This window comes from Idiotropiscis lumnitzeri, chromosome 6, assembly GCF_059441095.1.
Source record: "Idiotropiscis lumnitzeri isolate Australia: NSW breed Sydney's pygmy pipehorse chromosome 6, RoL_Ilum_1.0, whole genome shotgun sequence".
Lineage (NCBI taxonomy): Eukaryota > Metazoa > Chordata > Actinopteri > Syngnathiformes > Syngnathidae > Idiotropiscis > Idiotropiscis lumnitzeri.
Genome location: NC_142396.1, coordinates 5,283,396 through 5,304,294, shown reverse-complemented (window position 1 = coordinate 5,304,294; position 20,899 = coordinate 5,283,396). Strand labels below are relative to the sequence as shown.

The 20,899-nt window shown below is 39.7% G+C and overlaps 1 protein-coding gene across 6 annotated transcripts in view; it reads right to left on the bottom strand.

Annotated features, from left to right (window-relative positions):
* cacna2d1 (calcium voltage-gated channel auxiliary subunit alpha2delta 1) overlaps positions 1–20,899 on the bottom strand; it is a 69,151-nt gene that overhangs the window by 29,992 nt on the left and 18,260 nt on the right. For all 6 annotated transcript variants that reach the window (XM_088297789.1, XM_088297788.1, XM_088297792.1 and 3 more), the window contains exons 4-10: positions 15,902–15,961; positions 14,789–14,824; positions 13,493–13,622; positions 4,745–4,876; positions 3,378–3,447; positions 2,047–2,097; positions 1,778–1,877 (exon numbers count right to left, since the gene is read on the bottom strand). In XM_088297789.1, the coding sequence (XP_088153915.1) occupies positions 1,778–1,877; positions 2,047–2,097; positions 3,378–3,447; positions 4,745–4,876; positions 13,493–13,622; positions 14,789–14,824; positions 15,902–15,961 (579 nt within the window). The remainder of the gene's footprint in view (positions 1–1,777; positions 1,878–2,046; positions 2,098–3,377; positions 3,448–4,744; positions 4,877–13,492; positions 13,623–14,788; positions 14,825–15,901; positions 15,962–20,899) is intronic.

The window sequence follows — 20,899 nt, the reverse complement described above, 5'->3', positions numbered from 1 at the left end:
ATAGTTTATAGTGGAAAATAATTTTAAAAAGCAGTTACAGAAATAAACAACTTGTGTCAGGATTAATATGTCCGACAGTATAATAAAGTCATGCAGACAAGGGAAAAATTGTGAGTGAGTCCGAAATCTACAGTAATAAGTTTCTTTTTTGCAGAGGATAAAGAATATATGCCTCAAAGCATGTTGTGTCTTTTTCAAATGTTTTGCTGCAACATTTGCGTTTAAATAGCCATTCTTTAAAGCATTAACTGTGCTATTTAATACCGCAGCCATGCCGTTTTTAAAAAAAAAAACAATTTTTTATAGCATATATTCTCGAGTACAGAAGAGGATTAGGGGCCATGAAAAAAAAAGGTTGAAAGGATTCTGACTTTAAAGTCAGAATTCTGACTTTCATTTATATCCGCTCACTTGTATCTCAAGGCACCACTGTACTTGGAGTGCTCAGTATTTTCTATGGTAGTACTTGGTGGAAAAAGTAGAACTTAACTTATTACCTATTGATTTAACATGAATAGATTTGTTACTGAATGCAACAAATGGACCAATAGGAAATTTGTGTGTGCGGCGAAAGCGAGATCCTCGCCAGCGGAGCCGTGGCGTGAGCGAGCAGCAGCTCGGCAGGACTAAAGGTCGGTCGATGGCGTTGCATGTCAGTGGGGCCGTTTGCGCTGCACGCCACACAATATCCACCTCGATTATCTGTGCAGGAAGTGTGTGCAAGCGTTAAGTCACGAGTTGTCGAGACGACTCAGCCGGGATCAAAAGCGAAAAAAAAATGACCGTTCCTCTGTTCAGTACAAAACGTTTTCTCAGCATCCTGTTTTTCTCTGTTTGTATCCGCCCCATTCTTAGAAACACAAAGGACAGCATAAAGATCTTCGCAGAATCAACGTCCACTAAAAAGCATGGAAAACAAAGCTTCCCCAAGTTGAGTACAAAAGCTCTATCACAATAAACCCCTCATCTCTGGCAGCACACAACTATCGACACACCACTCAGCCGCTTGATTGGCTCTTTAGACGCTTAATCGCAAGCCTGGAAAGTTTCGAGGAATGAAAGTGCAGCGAACGGTGGTAGTGATTGGTTGATGACAAAAGAAGAAGTGAAGGGAGAGAACGTGAAAGATGAAAAAGGAAAAGACGCGGCATAAAATGTGCACCCATACATCAGTCATTGATGCAATGAGATGAATGAAGAAAAGGAATCGGGTGGCAGGGAACGTTGGCCAGGTGTCCCAATACTTTTGTGAGTGCCGTATGTAAAACGAAAGGGCGACAAAGAGAGTGCAAAGTTTCATCCAGTGCACCTAATGGAGCAGCAGGCATTTCATTAAAGGGCTGCTTGAAGGTGGCCAGACGTGGCAGAAATCCATACTTCATTACATGTCATCCATCTCTGGGAACCGCTTGCGTGTGTGTGAGACGAAGCAATTGCGGTGAGGAGTGTCTTTGCTTGTGTGTGGGTGCTTAACACTTAAGAACCCTGGAGAAAATGCCACTGTCCCAAACACGATTATATATATTTGAAGAGGGAAAAAAAAGGGCGTCTAGTGGACTAATATAAATATGCCACATCGAAAGCCAGTAGATGTCCCAAAAACTGCTTAAAAAATAGAATACATTCATATTTCTTCCCACTTTGCGTGAGTTCAACTTTTAAAAGTTCTACAGCCGTAAAAAAAAAAAAAAAAATAAAAAAATTGGCTCAAAATTAAGCAAATTGTCATCATGAATACTGAATCGGTAGGATTTAAAGCATCGCAATCAACACTCACGTAAACCACGTTGACGTAGTCGTCATCCGACAGCGTCTCTAGCATTTCGCTGACGGATGTCCGGATCAGTTTGAGCGTCAGGCCAGAAACGCTGCCACTCCTGCAAAAAAAAAAAAAGAGATGGCAATATCAATCTGCTGCACTTGTGTTTGTCAGATAAGACCGATGGGAGTCACGAGAGGAGCCCGAGGGGCATGTAAAAGTCGAGGAATGAAATATGATCAGGGTAAATTATAAGGGGACGGATCAATGACGTTAGCGTAACTCACGCGTCCACCAGGATGAGCATATCTTTGGGCGAGGCAGCTCCTTGGATGTACCTGCACACACACTTAACCAGTAAGCACCGGGATAGCTTGATTTACGAGATGAATCCATTCCGCGCCATGTCATTGAGCCCCTCCGGCAACCAAGATTTTGTGAAACTTAGTAGTAGTAGTCTCCTCAATTAAAACATAGATTAATAACAATTCTTCACTTCCACTGAACTTGGTCTTCATTTTTTGCTTTTTTTAACCACACTTTCCTTCCTTTCACCAGCTTCGTCATCGTTTCATGGATAGAGGTCCACAGCTTAGAAATTCGTTAAATACCCCTGGCTGGCGTTGTAGCCGTTATCGACTCCTTCTGCTTCTGTATTTTATGTTACATAGAAATACTACGCTCACATTGCTTCACCGAGTCAACGATGTGCACATCTTGGTCTTGTTTTTAGGATTTTAAACTTTAATTCATTTGCTTCCTCTGAGCATTGATGTTGAAAAAAAAACAAAGTTTGGCAAACTACTGCTCAAAAAGGAGACATTGTGAGCAAATGACAAAAGAGAAACTTGTACTTTCACTGAAGGCTAACCATGTGAACTGAAAGTGAAGTTCACTGCTGCCAAATGGGGGAGTGTCTTGCTATTTTGATGATTTCTTTTACTATTTAGAAACTGTTTTATGTTTCTAGCTCATGTTTACTTAGAGTGTAATACCACTGTTGACCAATAGATGGCAGCATATTGTTTGACGCGACACATTTGAAAGTTTAGAATGAAAACAAGCATTTTAGTTCAGCCGAGTTTTTGCTGAAAATTATTAAATGTCATATACACATCAGTCCTGCTTTTTACGCCTACAGAAAGCAACAGATGAATGTTGATTTTTTTTTTTAATGTACATCTTTGGACAAGACTACTGAGACTACTGGGGGGGGATTGGATTTCTTTACTGTAGCGGTATGCTAGCTGCATGTTTAAATGTACTTGTATTATTTGTGCTTAAAGACATTAAAATAATTAAGTGTCGTAAATGTGATAAAAACAACACAGGGCATTTTTAGTTTGCGGATTTCATTTTTTGCAGGGTTGACCTGGTACTGGGGATGCCTCTATCGGCAACTTTGTAAGTGCTCCATGCAGTTGGGCTATCTGGATGCACCCAATGAGTGTATTATAATAAGATTTTTGTAAATCTTTTTACCTTATTAAAGACCTTATTAGATCCTATTTCAGCAAACCTCTTCTAGAGATTGCTCTGTGTTGTCACGATCATATTTAAACCAACGAACCATTTTGTGGCTGCCAAGCAGCAAGCAATGATGTAGTGTGACTCTCACCACGGTCTCCTGCGTACATCATACAGGTCAATTTTACTGGGCGTCTTGCGAGCATCCATCCAGGGAGACGCTGCAGGACATGAAAAGTGTGTTGATTACACCTGCCTCACACAGCGAGGAGATAAAACCACTAATTGCTTATTTTATTTATAACACAATCATCATTTCAGGCTGTGTGACATACTTCAGGTTGACAAAAAAATAATGGCAGATTTCTGGGTGCCGCCTTACATATCATTATTTTCTAGAGCCCGGAATATAATTCATGACAAGACGTGCGGACTTAATTTAATTGCTTTGACAATCACCAGTTTGGGATGAGTGTGGGGGAGTATGAAAAATGAGCACGCATGAGAGAGTGAACCCTCTCTTCATGCATGCTAAGTAGTATTTAAAAAACACAGTGCAATAAAGTAGTCAAAGCCAGTGATCATTCCGCATATTGCACATCAACCTCTCCTGTGAGGCCAGCCAGACGACGCCATGAATAGAAAGCAATGTGAAGCTTAAACATGGAGGCTGATTTGGTATCGGACTGTGTTGTCCGCGATTCTATGTTGAGCCTTTGTGAGCGGTGATATGAGCATATTGCAAACACGGTGACTGTTGGGTCAAGGTCATTTCAGTTGAAAAGTGCTCAAAATACACCGAAGTGGATTTTGTGTACCGTAGTCTGAAGAAGAGGAAGCTGTTGAATTCAGCATGATAATAAATGCAGTGTATAGACAGAAATACAGGGCCATATGGCCATTCCACCGAGAGATAATGAAAATGTAAGATGGAAAATGGAGCGGGAGCTTGACAGGCGGTGCTTGCATTGCTGTGAACCCTGCATCAGTCTGTCGCGGCGAAGAAGGAGCTGGGCCGAAAGGCCACATTCTCGATTTAGCAGTCGAACTATGATCCTACCTTCACCTTTGGTCACGAGCTGTGGGTCACGCTCGCAAGAACAAGATTGCGGGTACAAGCAGCCGAAATGAAGGAAAGGAGAGGGTCATTGTACGGCAACTTCTTGTCTGTATGGGAACGAGCCAGATGAGGTGGCTCGGGAATCTGGTTTGGATCCCTGAAAGTTTCTCTGGTGAGGTGTTTAGGGCGCGTGCCACTCGAAGGATGGCTGCGGGTGGACCCAGAACTATTTCGTCTGTCTAGACCAGAAGTGAGCAAACTGCGGCCCGGGGGCCACATGCCGTTGCTGGTTGCTGCCCCCAGGACGTGACCCCAGATAAGCTGAAGAAAATGGATGGATGGGATATGGAGCAACTCGGTACATTTCAACGTACCCACTTTGTTTTCTAAGTTCCAACCTCTCTCAGTACCTTGAATGTTGCTGTGAATGTAAAAACTTTGTACTTTCTTTCGCCTACCTGGGTAGTAGCGGGCAAGACCAGTAGCGCTTCCAAACACCTGCCAAAGAAGAGTGGGATCGTCCTCTCTGTTTTTCTTAAACACATCTTCCAGTTCCTCGGTCCAGTTCAGCTCGTTCAGCACAATAGTTGCTAAAAAGAGAAGAGAAATTGTGATGGACCAATTTACAATTTTTCAAAACCACATGCACCAGGGTGACTTGAACTGAAAAGAATGACTCCAATAAATTCAGAAGAACCTGTGTTTAAGGACAATAAATGGAGTGGATGTTGTCCGGATAAGATGGCAAGACTGCCTGCGGATCGACTGACTGGGAAGCAAAACTTTGTTCGGTTTGTAAAAGACATTTTCTCACCGATGTATAAAATGGTCGAGTAACTTTAGCAAAACAGTGGCTAGCCTGCTAGCTTGTGTCAGAAGTGCGCTATCTATTTTACGGTCAAAAGAGTTTGTCTGTGCTGTAAAATGTTTTCAAAAGACATTCTTAATTGTCCTCCTTTGGTCAAATTTTAGAATAGAAATATCTCTGAAGCAACAAACAAATATAAACACCTAAATACACATTGTTGTATTTCCCCAGGTTCCTGTGAAATTAACACAAATTCACGTGTGTACTTTTGATGAAAACATTTGTATTAACACGCAAACATGAACCTGTTCATTTCTACCTTGAAAACAACTCATAACCTCTATGTGAGTGTGTTTGCGTGCGTGTGCGTGTGTGTGTGTGTGTGCGTGTGTGTATGCGATAGCAGCTGATTGATAGTGTGTGTTGTGGGAGGCAACAGGCATTATGGATGCAGTGACACAGCACTTGGACAGCCCAGAGCCACGCAACACTCACAATGATGGATGAAGGGGGGGGGGGACGCAAGACTGGGCACCCCCAACCTGGATCAGCTTCGCACTAGACCTCCCCCTTCAATTCTTTCTCACTTTTAGTCCGTTTACCTCCACAGATGATATAATATTTGCACATGTGCCTCATTTGCCTGACAATAAGGATTGTGTGAAACATTGCATTGTTCAAGTTATACTCGACACTTCATTTGGCGTGTCTTGAGAGATACAAGAGCTGTATAAAACCCTTTGCCTCGACTAAGATAATAATGTTCAGTTTTGTCCTGTTTTGACTTGCATAGTTCCTCCGTGTAAATGTCACAACTAATGTGTCAAATGGCAAATCCAGGTCGAGAAAGGGAAAACCCTGCCACGGTTGTGGTTTAGTCACATCTGCTTCAACTCATCCGGCAGGTAAACGAGCCCCCTGGGGCATGGGAGCACCTGTGGCTAAAACTGTGGCCGGCTTTTTACTTTATTGACATGGATTTACAGTCATTGAGTAAAGGTAATCATCAGTATTGGTAAATGTTCGAAGTTCCTGTCAATGGCTTATTTCTTGATCGTGTTGTGACGTGTGTTTAAAATGTGATTTTTTTTTTGTGCCAAAATTTAACAATTATAAATAAATGGATGACGCGATATGAGTGAATGTGACATAATACGTGTGTTGAATTTTCAAACTCATTTTTGTACTTGTATTTTGTACTTTTGTACTTATTTAAAGGGAAAGTGAACCCAAAACACGTCTGACAGAATATGTTCTATGCAGCGTAATCAAAATATGGCATTCTGATTCATATTACGTTAGTGGAATATAAATTAAGGAGCAAAATCCACCCGTTTTTATTTTATACATCTCAGGGGGTGTCACTTTTGTCAACTGAAAATGATATCACAGTTGCTCAGGGCTCAGATAAGGACCAATCATGACTCAGCTTCACAACACATGTGAGCTGCGATTGGTCCTGAGCAACTGTGATGTCATCTTCAGTCGACGAAAGTCACAAAATGGCCGCCCCCTTTTTGCTGCTTATCTCATATTCCACAAACGCAATATTATTGAGCATACCATGTTTAGACTCGTGTAGGTACATAGAACATAAATATTTTTGGGGGGTCGACTTCCCCTTTAATGATGATGCAGGATTTTTAAAAATTACCATTAAAACACTTCACACGCTACATTTTATGTATATGGCTTTTTAGTCTTAATTTTGGCGCAAACAACAACCCCCATAAAGTGTTTGTTTTTTTCTTCTGGGTTTCAAATTTCTATATGTGTACAAGAAATAGATCAAAATCTAGATTGGTATTTATTGTATTGTTTGTGACGTGGCTCATTGATGTGCAAACACCTCCATTTGCATGCTCGCCTCTCGAGACAGCTGTTAACGAAGCCTCGCTTTGCCAAGAGTGGCAATTTTATTGTTTTTAAATTGAAACATACATTGTGAGCGTGCGTGTCTGAGTGTGACCAAGTGTGCACATTATGCATTTAGCTCATTAAGCGCAGAATTCTAAATGGGGTGAGATAAAGTAGCACTATAGCCGGCGGTGCATAATGAGAAAAGTTCAAATTGCGCGAGGCTAAAAGTAAAAATGGAGCTATATAGATGAAAATATCTTCATACATTATACTGCATGGATTCTGCATTGAACCCGGAGATTAAGTCATAGACTAAGTGATAAATTAAATGACTAAACGACTGTGGACTGCGCCCAGAATAATAATTGCTGGCATCGGACAGGAACCTCCTATGTCAGAATTTGGTAACATTTTAATTAGTCAGTCCACACGTGTTGGAGTTATTATTATTCATTCATTTATTTTTTGCAAATTATAGACCAATCTGAAGAGTTGAGAATGGCTTGCTCTCTTTGACAATGCAACGTTAATGATTGAGCAAACATGACGTTTTTGGAGTCTCCTGAAAAGTGATTATTTTAGAGGTACGAGGATTGCGCCCAACACCAGCAATATGGTTATTAACTCAAAGACTGTGGCAGCCAAATATCTCTCCCTGTGTCGGTATAAAAAAATAAATCAGCTTTCCCTCATGGGCCTCTGAAGTGGTGAATGTCTAAAAAGACAATTGCGAGAAAAAATAACCTTCAGGATAGCTCCTGAAATGCTATTTGAGTGTTTTCCCTGATTTATGGTGCCCAAAAGCTATGAGGTCCCCCAAATGTAAATGTACAAACTATTTATTGTCCCCATAGAGGCATGAATATCAGAAAAGACATAGTTATGCAAAATGCATGAATCGGTATGTGCCATTGCTTAAAAACATCCAGCTTCATAATAACTCTCCAGTGAATATTTGTCGTTTATCATTTGGGAAAAAAAACAACAATTCTGGTGACTGTATTTTCCGGACTATAAGGTGCACCCGTATATAAGCCGACCAGACAAAAATCTGCAGTTTTCTATGTTAAAAAAATTGTTGTTTACTGCATGTACACAACGATTTTGTACTGTGAATGCACATAAAGGTACATAAACAGATTCTTAAAATGGTACCTTTTAAAACGGCAACAACTTTGCTAATTAAAACAGAACAGACCGAAGAGGGAAAAAAAAAAATCGGGATTTATTTAGCGTATTTTCTGAACTATAGAGCGCCCCCTACTGGTGAAAGAAAACTCCACAGAAAAGCCTCTCCGCTGTATTAGCCACATGGTTCAAAATCTAGGAAAAGTATAGTCGGGAAAATACGGTATATTCCTTATGGAAAACTGATTTATGGTCCCCACACCACAAGAGGTCCGCAAAATATGACTGTAAACAACATTTTCTTCCCATATAATAATGGACAGAGGAATACACGCAGAATACATATTGCTTAAGACAAAAAAAAAAACTTTGACATTCATCTAATTAGGTTCCCAATTTGTGGTCCCCACGCCACAAGAGGTTCCCAAGACATGCCTTTTAGCATATGGGACATTGTGGAAGAAAACAACAACCTTCATGCAATCATATTTGGGGAGATCCCTGATGGGGAACTGATTTATGGGCTCCATACTCAAACTCTGACATTCATATAATGGTTTTGCGGATTACCTAACATTTTGTTAGGAAAGCAAAGTCGTTTTTTTTTTTGTTTTTTGTTCTCTTTCTTCTATTGAGAAATGTTTAAAACAAACCCATCTTATTTGAGATTCATAACATCTACTGTTGGAAACAACAATTACGCTCCACCCCACACTCCCGCCTCTTCCCTAATTTAGCAAAACAGATGCGACCATTGGGATTTGTCCGTCATCTGCTGTTTTTCTAGTCTTACGGCAGGCCAGTGTGTGGGGTGAAATGGGGGGGGGTGGTCGTTGGGAGGTGGTCAGTTTATTCCATAACCCCACCTCACACTTTACCCCCAAAATCCAATTTCACCCCCTGGCTGAGAAAAAGGCTATTCCTGGAACATTTATGGGGTGGTGATCAAATTGGGTGAGTTGAAGCCTCAACAGCGTACAAATGTCTTCTTTTCCCTTCAGAAAAATACATTCCGTGGTGAAGGAGGGTGGTGGGGTGCAAAAACAATATGCATGGCTCACATGCAGACTGATGTGTGTCTACAATCTGTTTTGATCACAAGTGCCAAATGCCGCACCTCAAGGATTGCTTGGCGTCGTCGGCTTAAGGCAGGATCTCCAAGCAAATTGAGTTTCATACACACGGAAAAACAAACTACATATGCATTCTGAATATCGTTTTTATTCATATTGATGGATTTCTCTGATAGGGAACATATTTTTAGTCCCTGCACAGTTGGAGGTCAGACATGACATGTGTAAACAGACTTTTCTCACATGGGCCACTGCTGGAAAAAAACTTTTCTTCGAAACAACTACTCCAATCATACTTGGGTATTTCTTTTATGGGGATCTGATTCATGGTCCGGAAAATTTTATGACTTTAATATTTTACACTTGTCCCATACACGTTCACCGACTGCCCAACAGGTGTACATGATATGTGTCCCTACTACATTACAATGACAGCCAAACGTTGATATTATATCCAATTAAATGGTGGCCAGCAGAATTTTTTCTTTGAGGAGCATTTTAGCATGCTGATGGAAAAAAAAGCATGACACTCTGCCCCTGTTGTAGTTTTGTTTTTGTTTTTTTTTTTATCTGTTTTTATTTTTCGCTTGTCATTGTTATAGTTCTTTTGAATATTTTTTTTTTTTTTCAATTTGCATTTACCTTAAGTACAGAACTTTGCTTCAGCCGTGGTCGTTTTTTCAATGCTCCAATAATAAAAACGAGTTGAGTTGAGTTGAGGTTAAGCATGCCTACCATAGCTCAAGCCACATGGGGAAGTGCTAAAAATGCTAAACACAGAAAATCTCATGAATTCATATCATGTGGTTCCACTGATTTTTGTCCCCACATTGCAAGGGGCCTTCCTGATGCGACTGCACTTTTTGGTCCCCAGAAAGCAGTGAATACCTGTGCATCACACACACACACTGACAAAAAAACATCTAATATGAGCTAATACTAAATATTTAAGCTTCAGATAGCTTCTACATTCATATTTTGGAGTCTCGTCTTACTGCGCGGAATCCGATGAACTAACCCCCCAAAAATAAGAAGGAAAAAGAAGAAAAAAAAACATGGGTCCAAGATAAGAAATTAATAACCTGCAGTACACTGAGAATATTTGCTCAATTTATGTTATGGAATGTAAATTAAATTTGGTCCCCACCCTGCAGAAACTCCCCACGATGTGAGTGTGTAAACAGACTTTTGTTCCCATTGAGCCATCAGAACGTCCCTCACTCCTGGATAGAATCCAGCAGCTTTCATATTCATTACTTGCAGGCAATACACGGCATCTTTGCGGCTGAAGTATTATGGCACCCGGCCCAGAATATAACCAGGGATTTGTCAGAGGAATGGCAAAAAAAAAAAAAAGAGGACAAAGTCACAACAGGTTCAAGCCTAAGATGACAAATAAGGCCTGAACTTTCACAGACGGACAATGGAGGACACCTCTTCACGTTTCCTGCTAAGCGTGAAGTCCAACAAAAAGGTCAGGGGTCTAACCTCGAGGCCAGACTGGCCCACAGCAGGACATGAACCCGTTCCACAGTCCCCCTTCCTTTGTGTGAATGCTGATCCATCACATTTCACAGAATTCTAATTGCAGTTGCTGTCACGTACATCAGGCGTCACATGCTGGGAAAAATGAGCTTCCTGACCAATGCTGTAAAGTTTTCAACAAGTTTGCTGGCACTCCCGAAAGAGTGCTGTTCCACGGAGAGAGCATGACTGAAATGTCAACGGTTCTCATGTGATTATGGAGGACAATTGTGACATGCAGTAAGCTATGCCTACAACCAAAAGTCTTTCCTGCAGATAGCCCACTGGCGTGGCTGTTTTAGAGCGCCTTGTTGGCGCACCACGAAAGAAGCCACAGGTATACAGTATATTCAGGCCAACAGAGGCTTTACGTAATAGATATTTTTTGCGGCTTACGCGTGTAATTATGTGTAGGCATAAGAAAGACGATAGAGAAGGTGGCCTCTATTTTTCAGGTCATTGTAGTGGTATCATATTGACAGCTGACAGTTGATTGGGGCGTGGTTTAAGCGACTTTAGCGGCCACACCCACAGCATTTGAGAAGGGACAAATTGGATTTTTGACAATTTTGAAGCCTCACTTCATATACTGGCCGATTTATATATATATATATATAAAACGCTAATTTAGGGTTCTTAACAACACTTCTCTGTGGTGTGTCAAATAAAAAAAAAAATCTTTATTATTCACTTTACTGTGAACTCCCTTTGGACATCACCTAAAAGCAATAGAAGAGTGTCCTACAGGATTAGCATTTACATTTGTATGGGCAGGGATGTAAAATGTTATTTAAAATTCCAGTTATTTTTTTAAATTTTTTATTTAATTAAGAGTATTATGATATTTCCAACTATTTTCTTGAATTTTTAAACTCCATATATCGATTCACTTTTATTTTCTTGCTTAATTGTCCAGGACATTTTGCATAATCATGCAATAACGCAAAAAAGTAGTCATATAGCAGAATAAGTCTTGTATTATTTTCTTTTCTTTCATTTGACTTTTCCCCAAAAAATAAATAAATAAATACTACAGCCACATCAGATTTCTACTAATTGTATTTTGCTAACGTAGGATTTCTTTTACAGCAAAGATGTTATTAGATACTAGCATTAGAATTACATCCAGTTAATTGCTTTTAAAGTACTTCAACCCAAAATCCAGGAATGTAATTCATCCATTGACAACAGGGAAAAATGCTGAGAAAAAACCAACAAAGCAAAGCCATTCATTTTAAATTCCTTGGCGAGGACATGAGAGAAAAAAAAAACTGGAGCCAAGCAGAAGATAAACTTGAGCTTGCAGTTAATGGCTAACTTGAAGATGCCAACATACACAAAGAGAAACATTTGTGCATGTCGTTATTAGACACGAATCTCGTATAAAATGACCTTGACCCCTTCCACATGACAAGTTAACGATGACATACACAAAGGAATAAACTCATGTTTCTGACTTCCAAGCTTATAGTGCATGCAGCAAAAAGTAGCATTTTTTTGCTGTTGTTTTACTTTGGAGAAAACATTGACTGGTGTTTTGTGTAAGCCTGTTATACCAACAAACTTCCGAATTAACAGATGGGCTGGAAAAAAACAGACAAAAAAAAAAACAAAGAAAAGAACTACTCTGCGGTGGAAAGAAATAAGAGCGCGAGAATAAAAGCAAGCACCGGAGCCTTAGTGCGCTATTAAACATTTAAATAGTGTTCATAACAGAAGATATCACCACCATAGCTCAAATGAAAGAATACTCAATGGCCTAAATGTCCTGAAACCACTGAAGTGTCGTTATGAAAGATAGGTTCACTTATTGTGTTGAATTATTGAATGAAATGTGATTTGCTTTATCCCTTGGACATAGTGAATTGTGAGTCTTGTTGATTTTTTTTTGTCACTTTTATGAAATTGTTGAATGAAATTGACCCTTTAATATTTGAAACAGGAGGAGATGGATTTGGTTAGACCCTAAATTGCACTTAGCTTTTATTTAAAATCAGTTATTTCTTCTCTCGCTCACTCTCTTGCTCTCTCTCAGAAAAAATGGACGGATGGTTGGATGACAGATTTATATTCTAAAACATGTCATGAGCTGTATTTTTTGTTGACTGTTTCGGTCAGAATTCATTTTGTTTCATATTATGTCACATTTTATCCCTGACGTCCTTATTTTTCACATCATATCTCCTCGCTTTACTCGGTTGTCACTTCCACCGTTTCTCGTCAGCCCTGATCCTTGTATCGACCAATCAGCTCCCTCCAACCACTCACGTCTTTTTCCAGGTGTGCCTCGTTGTCTCGTCAGTTCACTTGTATTTAGTTTCTGACACTCTGTTTTGGGTCGTTGTCGTGAGCCATGTTGACCAAATCCTGTGGTGTTTTGTGGTTTTGAGTGGATTCCCTGAATTTCTTTAACATTTTGGGGGATTTGTGACATTTATATTTTTATAATCCCAAATACCATTTTTTCCTTCCCAATTTTTTTCTGGTCCTCTGCATTTGGCTCCACTCTTTGTCTTTATATGACAAAATGGCCCCTTGTGTTACTAATGTTTCGCTCATGAGGAAATCTTGTGACAACCTTTAACACTCACATCATCAGTAAGAAGAACCTGACCCCAAATAAGGTGACTATAAATAATAAATATATTAGTCGCAACTATTACCAACAGAGCATCATTATGTTATGCTTTGACATCATTTTCCTCTATTAAGCCAAAGGCAAATTTAACAGAGGCGGAAACTGCAACGACATCTTTTAATGCATTTTTTTTGTGTGTGTGTCAGCTGTAACCATGGTTACTGTGTGCACTCACAGCCATCATAGATATCGGTGGGGATGTGCACGGCCGTGTGGCTGTGGTCCGTGAGGCGTCGAAATGACGGATCCTCCTTAAAGTCCGGCCGGAGTCGGGATTTGCGTCCCTCCGTTTCGTTTGAATCCAGCTATTAAAGAAAAACATGAACGGTTACTACCCTGGAAGGCTTTTTATGTTTCTGAAATGGCGTGAGGAAGAGGAGGAGAAAAGGTATAGTTTTGCACCAATGGCAGCAGCACTGGCATGACAACGTGCGAAGAAACATGCATTGAGATGTGGAGGAGGGAGGGAGAAGCTAGAAGAGTGCGTGTGGACACTTGCTTCCTAATAAAGCAACAATACAGCTCCCTCATCTATCTCATCTGTCAATTAGAGGAGAACCATGCTAGGAACCTCTTCACCTGTAAAATAGAAAGAGTGCGGGGGCGGGAGGTGGGATGAATTAGAGGCAACAAAAGAAGAAGAAGACGAAGAAAGCCTCGAAGGAGACGACGTTACATGAAAGCAAAGTGGGGCAAGACGAGAGTGAAAAGCGCGAGGATGAAGGATAGAAATGTGAAAGGGAGGTTAATATCTTGACTTGCACACATCTGAGTTGCTTGGATGACAAAAAGTCTTGGGACACATTTATGGATTTATGAATTGATGTGGGTTTATTTGTTTCCTTTTTGAATGGGTCTTTGAATCTCGTCTAAATTTGATCTTTTTTCTGCACTATTGATCCGTCCCCAGGTCGTCTGTGATTTCTGCGCATTATTAACCGATTCAAGGTGTTGAGAAGCGCTTAACTGGCTACTTCGTGTTTTAAAAGTTCTCTTCCCACAGTGCGGGAGCCGTGTGGCATTATGTCACCTCATGATTTAAAATATAGATGTTTTTTCTTTTGTTTTTTTTAGACAATAATGAGTGAAAATTCAATTCAGTTTATTTTGTTAAAATTGGATTGCAGGAAATGCATTCAAACTCATTTCCGCCTATTTGACTCCTCAGTCAGATTATCGTTTTATTTCTTGCATCACCCACGCTTCTATGTGTGAAAGAGTTTAGTGTAACAGACGTTCGCTTGCTATGTAGCATTAATCTGGTTGGATTTTCTAAAAAATGACTGATTTTGGAGATGTGAGGATATCCAATATGTGAGTAAATATGATATGGCACGTTTTTTTATTTTTGGGGGGTTTAGAATGCAAATTCAAACAAACACAATCCCAAATTTTGTAGGTCTTCCCAGAATAGTGTGTCCCAAAACTTTAGTCCGCATCCAGTCTCGGTCGAAGCAGAAGGAACACTTACATTGTCCTTGGAATTGTAATATGCAATTTCATCATCCTGTAAACAAGCACACAAGGTAAAAAAAAAAGAAAAAAGTCACCGTTTTTTGAAGAGAACAAAATAATGGCTTCAGTCAGCGTAACGTTACACACTCCGAATGAGCGTCCTGATGCATCATGATGTGCAATATTTACTGACGGGGCTGCAATCACTGTGAACGGCAGCCATAATAAAGCAACTGAGATGATGAAATAGACCCAAATACGTAGAAGTACATGACTGTGTGTGCGTATGCGTGTGTATGTATCAGTGTGTGCGCGTGCGCATGTTTTCTTTTGAGGTGAGTGTGTTGCTTTTGAGATAAGATTTGTTTGGACATATTTTGAACATGACACCACGTGAAAAAGAATGGGTAATAAAAGTACTTCAAGACTTTAATATGAGCGCTTCTTCAGAGTCTGTTAATTTACAGTATTTAGTCTGCTTCAGAGCTCTTTACTAGTAATAAAAATGATCCAATTGTTTTATGAGGTTCCACAGGGATCAATTTTAGGGCCCCTGCTTTTCTCATTGTAGTCGCTGTCCCTGGGATCCATCTTCAAGCATCGGTTGTGCAATGTAGTTATTTATGTTCCACTATCAAAAGACACTGTCTTGAAGATGAAAGATTAAAGACTAAATACCCTTGAACCTTTAAAATTGAAATGAAAAGAAAACATAAGTGATGGTGTTTGTTCCCAGTGGTCCTTGTATTTCATTTTCCAAAACATTTTGGACATTGATTGAACATTTCCCCTGGAACTGTTCAATGGTCTAACCCCACGGAATAAAATACTGAATAATTTGCTGTTAGTAAATTTTTAGTATCCATTTTAAGCTCGTAGCCGACCTCTCAAGTACAATTTTATGGTAACATACAGTATATTATCATTAACTTTGTGGAATCTAACAACCAGTTCTAATAATTTTGACTGCAAAAAGAGAGAAAGTACATTTTGTCGATTTTGTGGCTGATTCTTGTCTTACTCTTATTTTTTGTAGTTGTTTAAATGACTTAGGTTGTCCTTGCCACAAATCTCAACACGTTCTCTTCGCAAGCAGAAAAAAAAACCCTCAAACACTTTTTTTCCTCACCTCGTACTCATCTTTCCACTGATGTTTCATCTGGAAGTTCTCTGCCGCTGTAGCCAGTTTCTAGAAGAGAAGGCAGGGGGAATAAAAGACGACAAGGATTTCAATCTGGGAACTATGCGACCTCCACTCAGTCATCGGGCTATGTAATTATTTGGAATATGCACAAAAAAGCTGCAGACACATACATATTACTATCATCCCTCCCTACAGCAGCTCAAACTGTCCGGGCTATCAAGGTCTTACAGCACTGTGAGGCAAAAGGCCACGTCGCACAGCATAATAATGTCAGAGCGAAAAGGTTTTACTGCCGACGTTCGTGGGTGTGTGTGTGTAGGTCTCGCAGTCTACGAAATAGCACGTCACTGAATTACTGACTGAGCGCTTGTCACTCAAGGAGGACTCGGCCAAATAAAGGCTGGGAGTGCCACTCTTGTTATCCGTCCATTTTCTATAGCCTACTACTGATCCTCACCAGGGCCTCAGGTTAGCTGGAGGCTATCCCAGCTGACTTGAGGCCAAAGGCAGAGTACACAATGGACTGGTTGCCAAACAATTACAGGGAATATTTTCTTGGTCCAGAAAATATAACTTAACTTTGGATTTATGGGGTGAAAATATGCCTTAGGAAATCAGTGCCGCTGCTATGATGATTATTATCATAATGCTGATAATGAGACTACTTGATGAGAGAAATTGCAGAAAAAGAAAAACAATGTATAAACATATTTTGAAGGTAAATGACCACAAAATGTAAACAGTAGCTGCTCAAACTGGTGCTGGTTACCATTAAACACAATTTTAAAGGAATGACCTCCGGATGTGAATGAAATACCGTGACAGTCGCAACTGAAGGATGCAAGTTCCCTGTACACAAGTCCAGTCTGTCATATTGAGGCAGTGGACCACTAGAATCATGAAGGGCAAACTCATTTTCATTGGTTGTCCCAAAGTTGTGGTTTCTCTCAGATGACCTTTATGAATTTGCACTACATAAATGCTCAATCACTTTGTCAGATTATAAAATTTTTAGAGCTCGGAGGCTGCATTTTTGTCGCGATCGGATACGGATCCCGATACTTGGGTGCCGATGCGATACGTCTTGTGATGCTTCAATATTAAGAAGTATTAACCTTAAAATATGTATTAAAAAAACAGAGACATGTGTTCCCAAAGTTCTAACTTAAGTGCCATTTGACATTTATTCAAATGTCACGATTGGAAAGTGCATAAACTGTTCCAGTAACTATTCCTTACATACAGCAGTGCAAGATAGGAAAAAAATCCAATTACAGAGCTTAACATGGTATTGAAAGTATCAATACTCCCTCAACGTATAGATAGATAGATAGAAAACATATCGATATTGTGATAATATATATATATATATATATATATATATATATAGAGAGAGAGAGAGAGAGGGAGAGAGAGAGAGAGAGAGAGAGAGAGAGAGAGAGAGAGAGAGAGAGAGTATGCATATTGCAAAGACATATAATTATTTTTCTTGTGGGATTGTACACGTTTATCTGAATTTGACCTGTCAAATGGAAATCTAACTAAGTACAACCACCCAATAGTTGGACACTATCGAGAGGAATTACAATTAATTAGCCTAGACAATGTAATGTTGAGCTTGAGACAAACGCACCATGGCTGAGCAAATCCATTCATCATATTTCTCAGGGTACCCTCAGTCCTTTTTGATACCAACAGCGCACTGATTGTGTTTGTCAAATCCTTTCAAACAACTTCACGCTTCAGTGACTGATCCAAAGACAGACGGGTGGTGGTGGTGGGGGGGGGGGAAGATTACAAGGCACACTGCTGGCCCAGCCAACCCCCCAAAAAACATGAGCATTTTACACCAAACAACAACAGGCCTTTATGGCAGTCACAATCCAGTATTCAAAGAATGATAGGATTGTGAAATCATACTTATTGATAGATTTTAACAGTAAATTCATTTGGCAAACTGAACGCTGCCAAAAGACAATAGTGCACTCGTGCTCATAAATTCACGAGCCTTGGCAGGATTTGTAAATGGTGCACTATTCTTTAGGGAAAACAAGTGATCACACAGAACACATTTTATGCTTAATGGGATTCAAATTAAACTACATGTAAAATACCTCAATCATGTAACAAAATACAGCAATGAAGAAAAGTAGACATACTGGACGATTTCTAGACAATTTGCACGTGAATGCTGAAAGAAAAAAATATGGAAACACGGACTGATATGGAATGATACTGAAATATAAGGCCTGATACTGAATGAGGACCTTAGGCAAAAATGTGCAATATGTTGGTCAAAAATAATGAATGATGTGGAATGATATTGGGGAAAAATGTGCAATTTGCTGGTGAAAAATACAGAATGACTGGAGAGAAATGTAAAAAACAGTATGCTGGTGAAAAATGTGAAATTGTGCGTAAGGCAAAAACATGGGAATGAAATGAGAAACCCCCCTCCACCGTGAATTTTTGGAAAGGTGGTAAAATGTGGTTGTAGAAGACTATAATAATCATATTAAAATCAATGTTCAAAACAAAATATTTTCCAGCCTTGGATACTTTTTTTTTTCTTTCATATGTGCGGCTCAGTCCAAAGTGGCCCACGGACCACGACCGGGCCACGGCCCGATGGTTGGGGACCACTGCTGTAAAATATGTAAAGGTTCAACACAGAGCTTGGTTACTATTGGTTACTTTGCACCAGAAAGATGTACAGAAAGTACCACGAGGGGACATATTAGTAGATTCAGCAATATTTCTGTATGTGTGCAGATGGTTTATGAAATAGGCCATGTAAGGAGGGCGGGACTGAATAATCGTATAAAAAATCTCCCTCATTCCTTCTCATCAATAATTCACTGCACAGAAGTAAGTAAAAAAAAATACGCCCTGGGATCCACAGTTATGAAATCATTTTTTCTGAGATTTGTAATTGTGACATTCAATCACTACACACATGAGATTAATGCAGACGCCTGATCGTCTTCATGCAATATTTCATATGATCATATGATTATTTGATCACATGAGCTTCTAATTTGTATGTTGCACTCAAAACAAGACAATCTTTTACTTTGCTGCCACTGCGCTGGAGCAAACTATACGTGCATATGCATATACAAATCTGTACAAACACACACGCGTGGAGAGCAGACGGACATGCTTGTTAAAAATTCATGACAGGACTTCTGGGAGATATCGGGGAGAGTGTGTGTGTGTGTGTGTGTGTGTGTGCGTACGTACGTGTGTGAGGGAGAGAAAGAGGACAGACAGCCTAATGAGCCGATCCCTCACTATATCTCTCTTTGTTCAACACGCACAGCTTGAATTTGATTAAATCGTGTCGACATTTTCGAGTTTATAAATGAATGCTGTCCAACAATTTGATGCTTAATCAAACTTCTGTAGGAAAATATGCAGCAAACTTCAGAGTTCAAACCGGTGTCACGCATGATATCGCTTCAGCACTTGTGGCATTTTTTTGGAACACCTGCCGCACAATTTGGGGGTCAAATATGCCTCATTAAATACCATTTAAAACCAATCCCACTGCCATTACACTTTTATATACAGACATAAAAACACAATTTTAGCATTTTTTTTAATTAAGAATATTGGAGATTTTTAGTGTTTCTCATCAGATTGAAACATTTTCCCACTGTAGGTTGACTTTTGAAAATGTTCTGTTTTTATAGACCTCCTCACCAAACCCAAACTCTAACCATTAAAGCATATATATATATATATATATATATATATATATATATATATATATATATATATATATATATATATATATATAGGGAGATGAAAGAAGAGACTATAATCTTTCATTTGCTAGTTTTGGTATTTACATTGTCATGAAACACAATATTCTTGGCGCACTCAAGAGGTTCTCTTTTTTGAAGCTGGGTGGCATTGAATGGGTGAAGGAGGGTATTTTTGGATAAAACTCCAAATCGAAATTTTTTTAACCATCCAATCTATTTTTTTCCATTAAGTGAAACTAACCATGCCTGTCACATAAAATATATTGTGTCGCTTTGTGTTTTTTTTTCTTTTGAAATCAGCCATCAAATCATCTCTTTGATTATCTCAGGTTTCCGTCCCTTGTCTTAGACTCTCCCAAGACGTCCTCCAGTCGATAAAGCGAATTTGCAAGCTTCAGTCAGTTCCAGAGGAAACAATCCAATACCAGAGTGAGATGTTGGAGAAAAGTCCAATCACACTTACAGCCATAGTGAGGCTGCTCCTCAACAGTGGTGGAACTTAATTTGTGTAATAACAGTAAAGCCCACCATTTTAAAGCAGCAGGCCCCGGAAGAGTTACTGCAAGGTGTCATTTACGCAAACTGATCGGCACTCCCTCGCAAGGAAATAAAGCAAATTTCAGAAGAGAAACAATTGAGTTAATGCGCGTTCCTAACTGACCGCCTGTAACGATCTCACTATAACTGCTCATTAGTCTTCCCCTTCTGTGATTGTAGAGTAGATGGCTCAGCTCCTACACTGTAATGAGTCCACTCCGTCAACGCGACTGACCACTGGAGACCCGAGGACGAGCCACCAGCTTGGCTCCAACTTTAATGGGGGAGGAGGATGAGAGCCGGATTCAAATGTTTGAAAAGTGCCACAGAAGAAGAAGACTAATCATGCAGACCAAGCAAGAGACAATCCTCTGCAACCGGGAAGTCTAATGTTGATGATCACAGTCGAAGAGAGGAACACTTGAATTTGAGGCAGCTAAAAGCTAAAACTCATGAGGCACTCGATTCAAATAAAGACAAAAATAAAACGTGGCTGACTGTAAATTGACAGTGGCAATGTGACAAGAATTTCCAAACGTGAAAATCTGACAAAATGTTTTTTCAGGTTGGAAAGGCCATTCCAATATGACTGGAACGTACAAGAATTTTGAAAATGTGGGTGAAAAGCCGGTACCCCCCCCAAAAAAACACCTTTAAAATCTCTCTCTCTCTATAT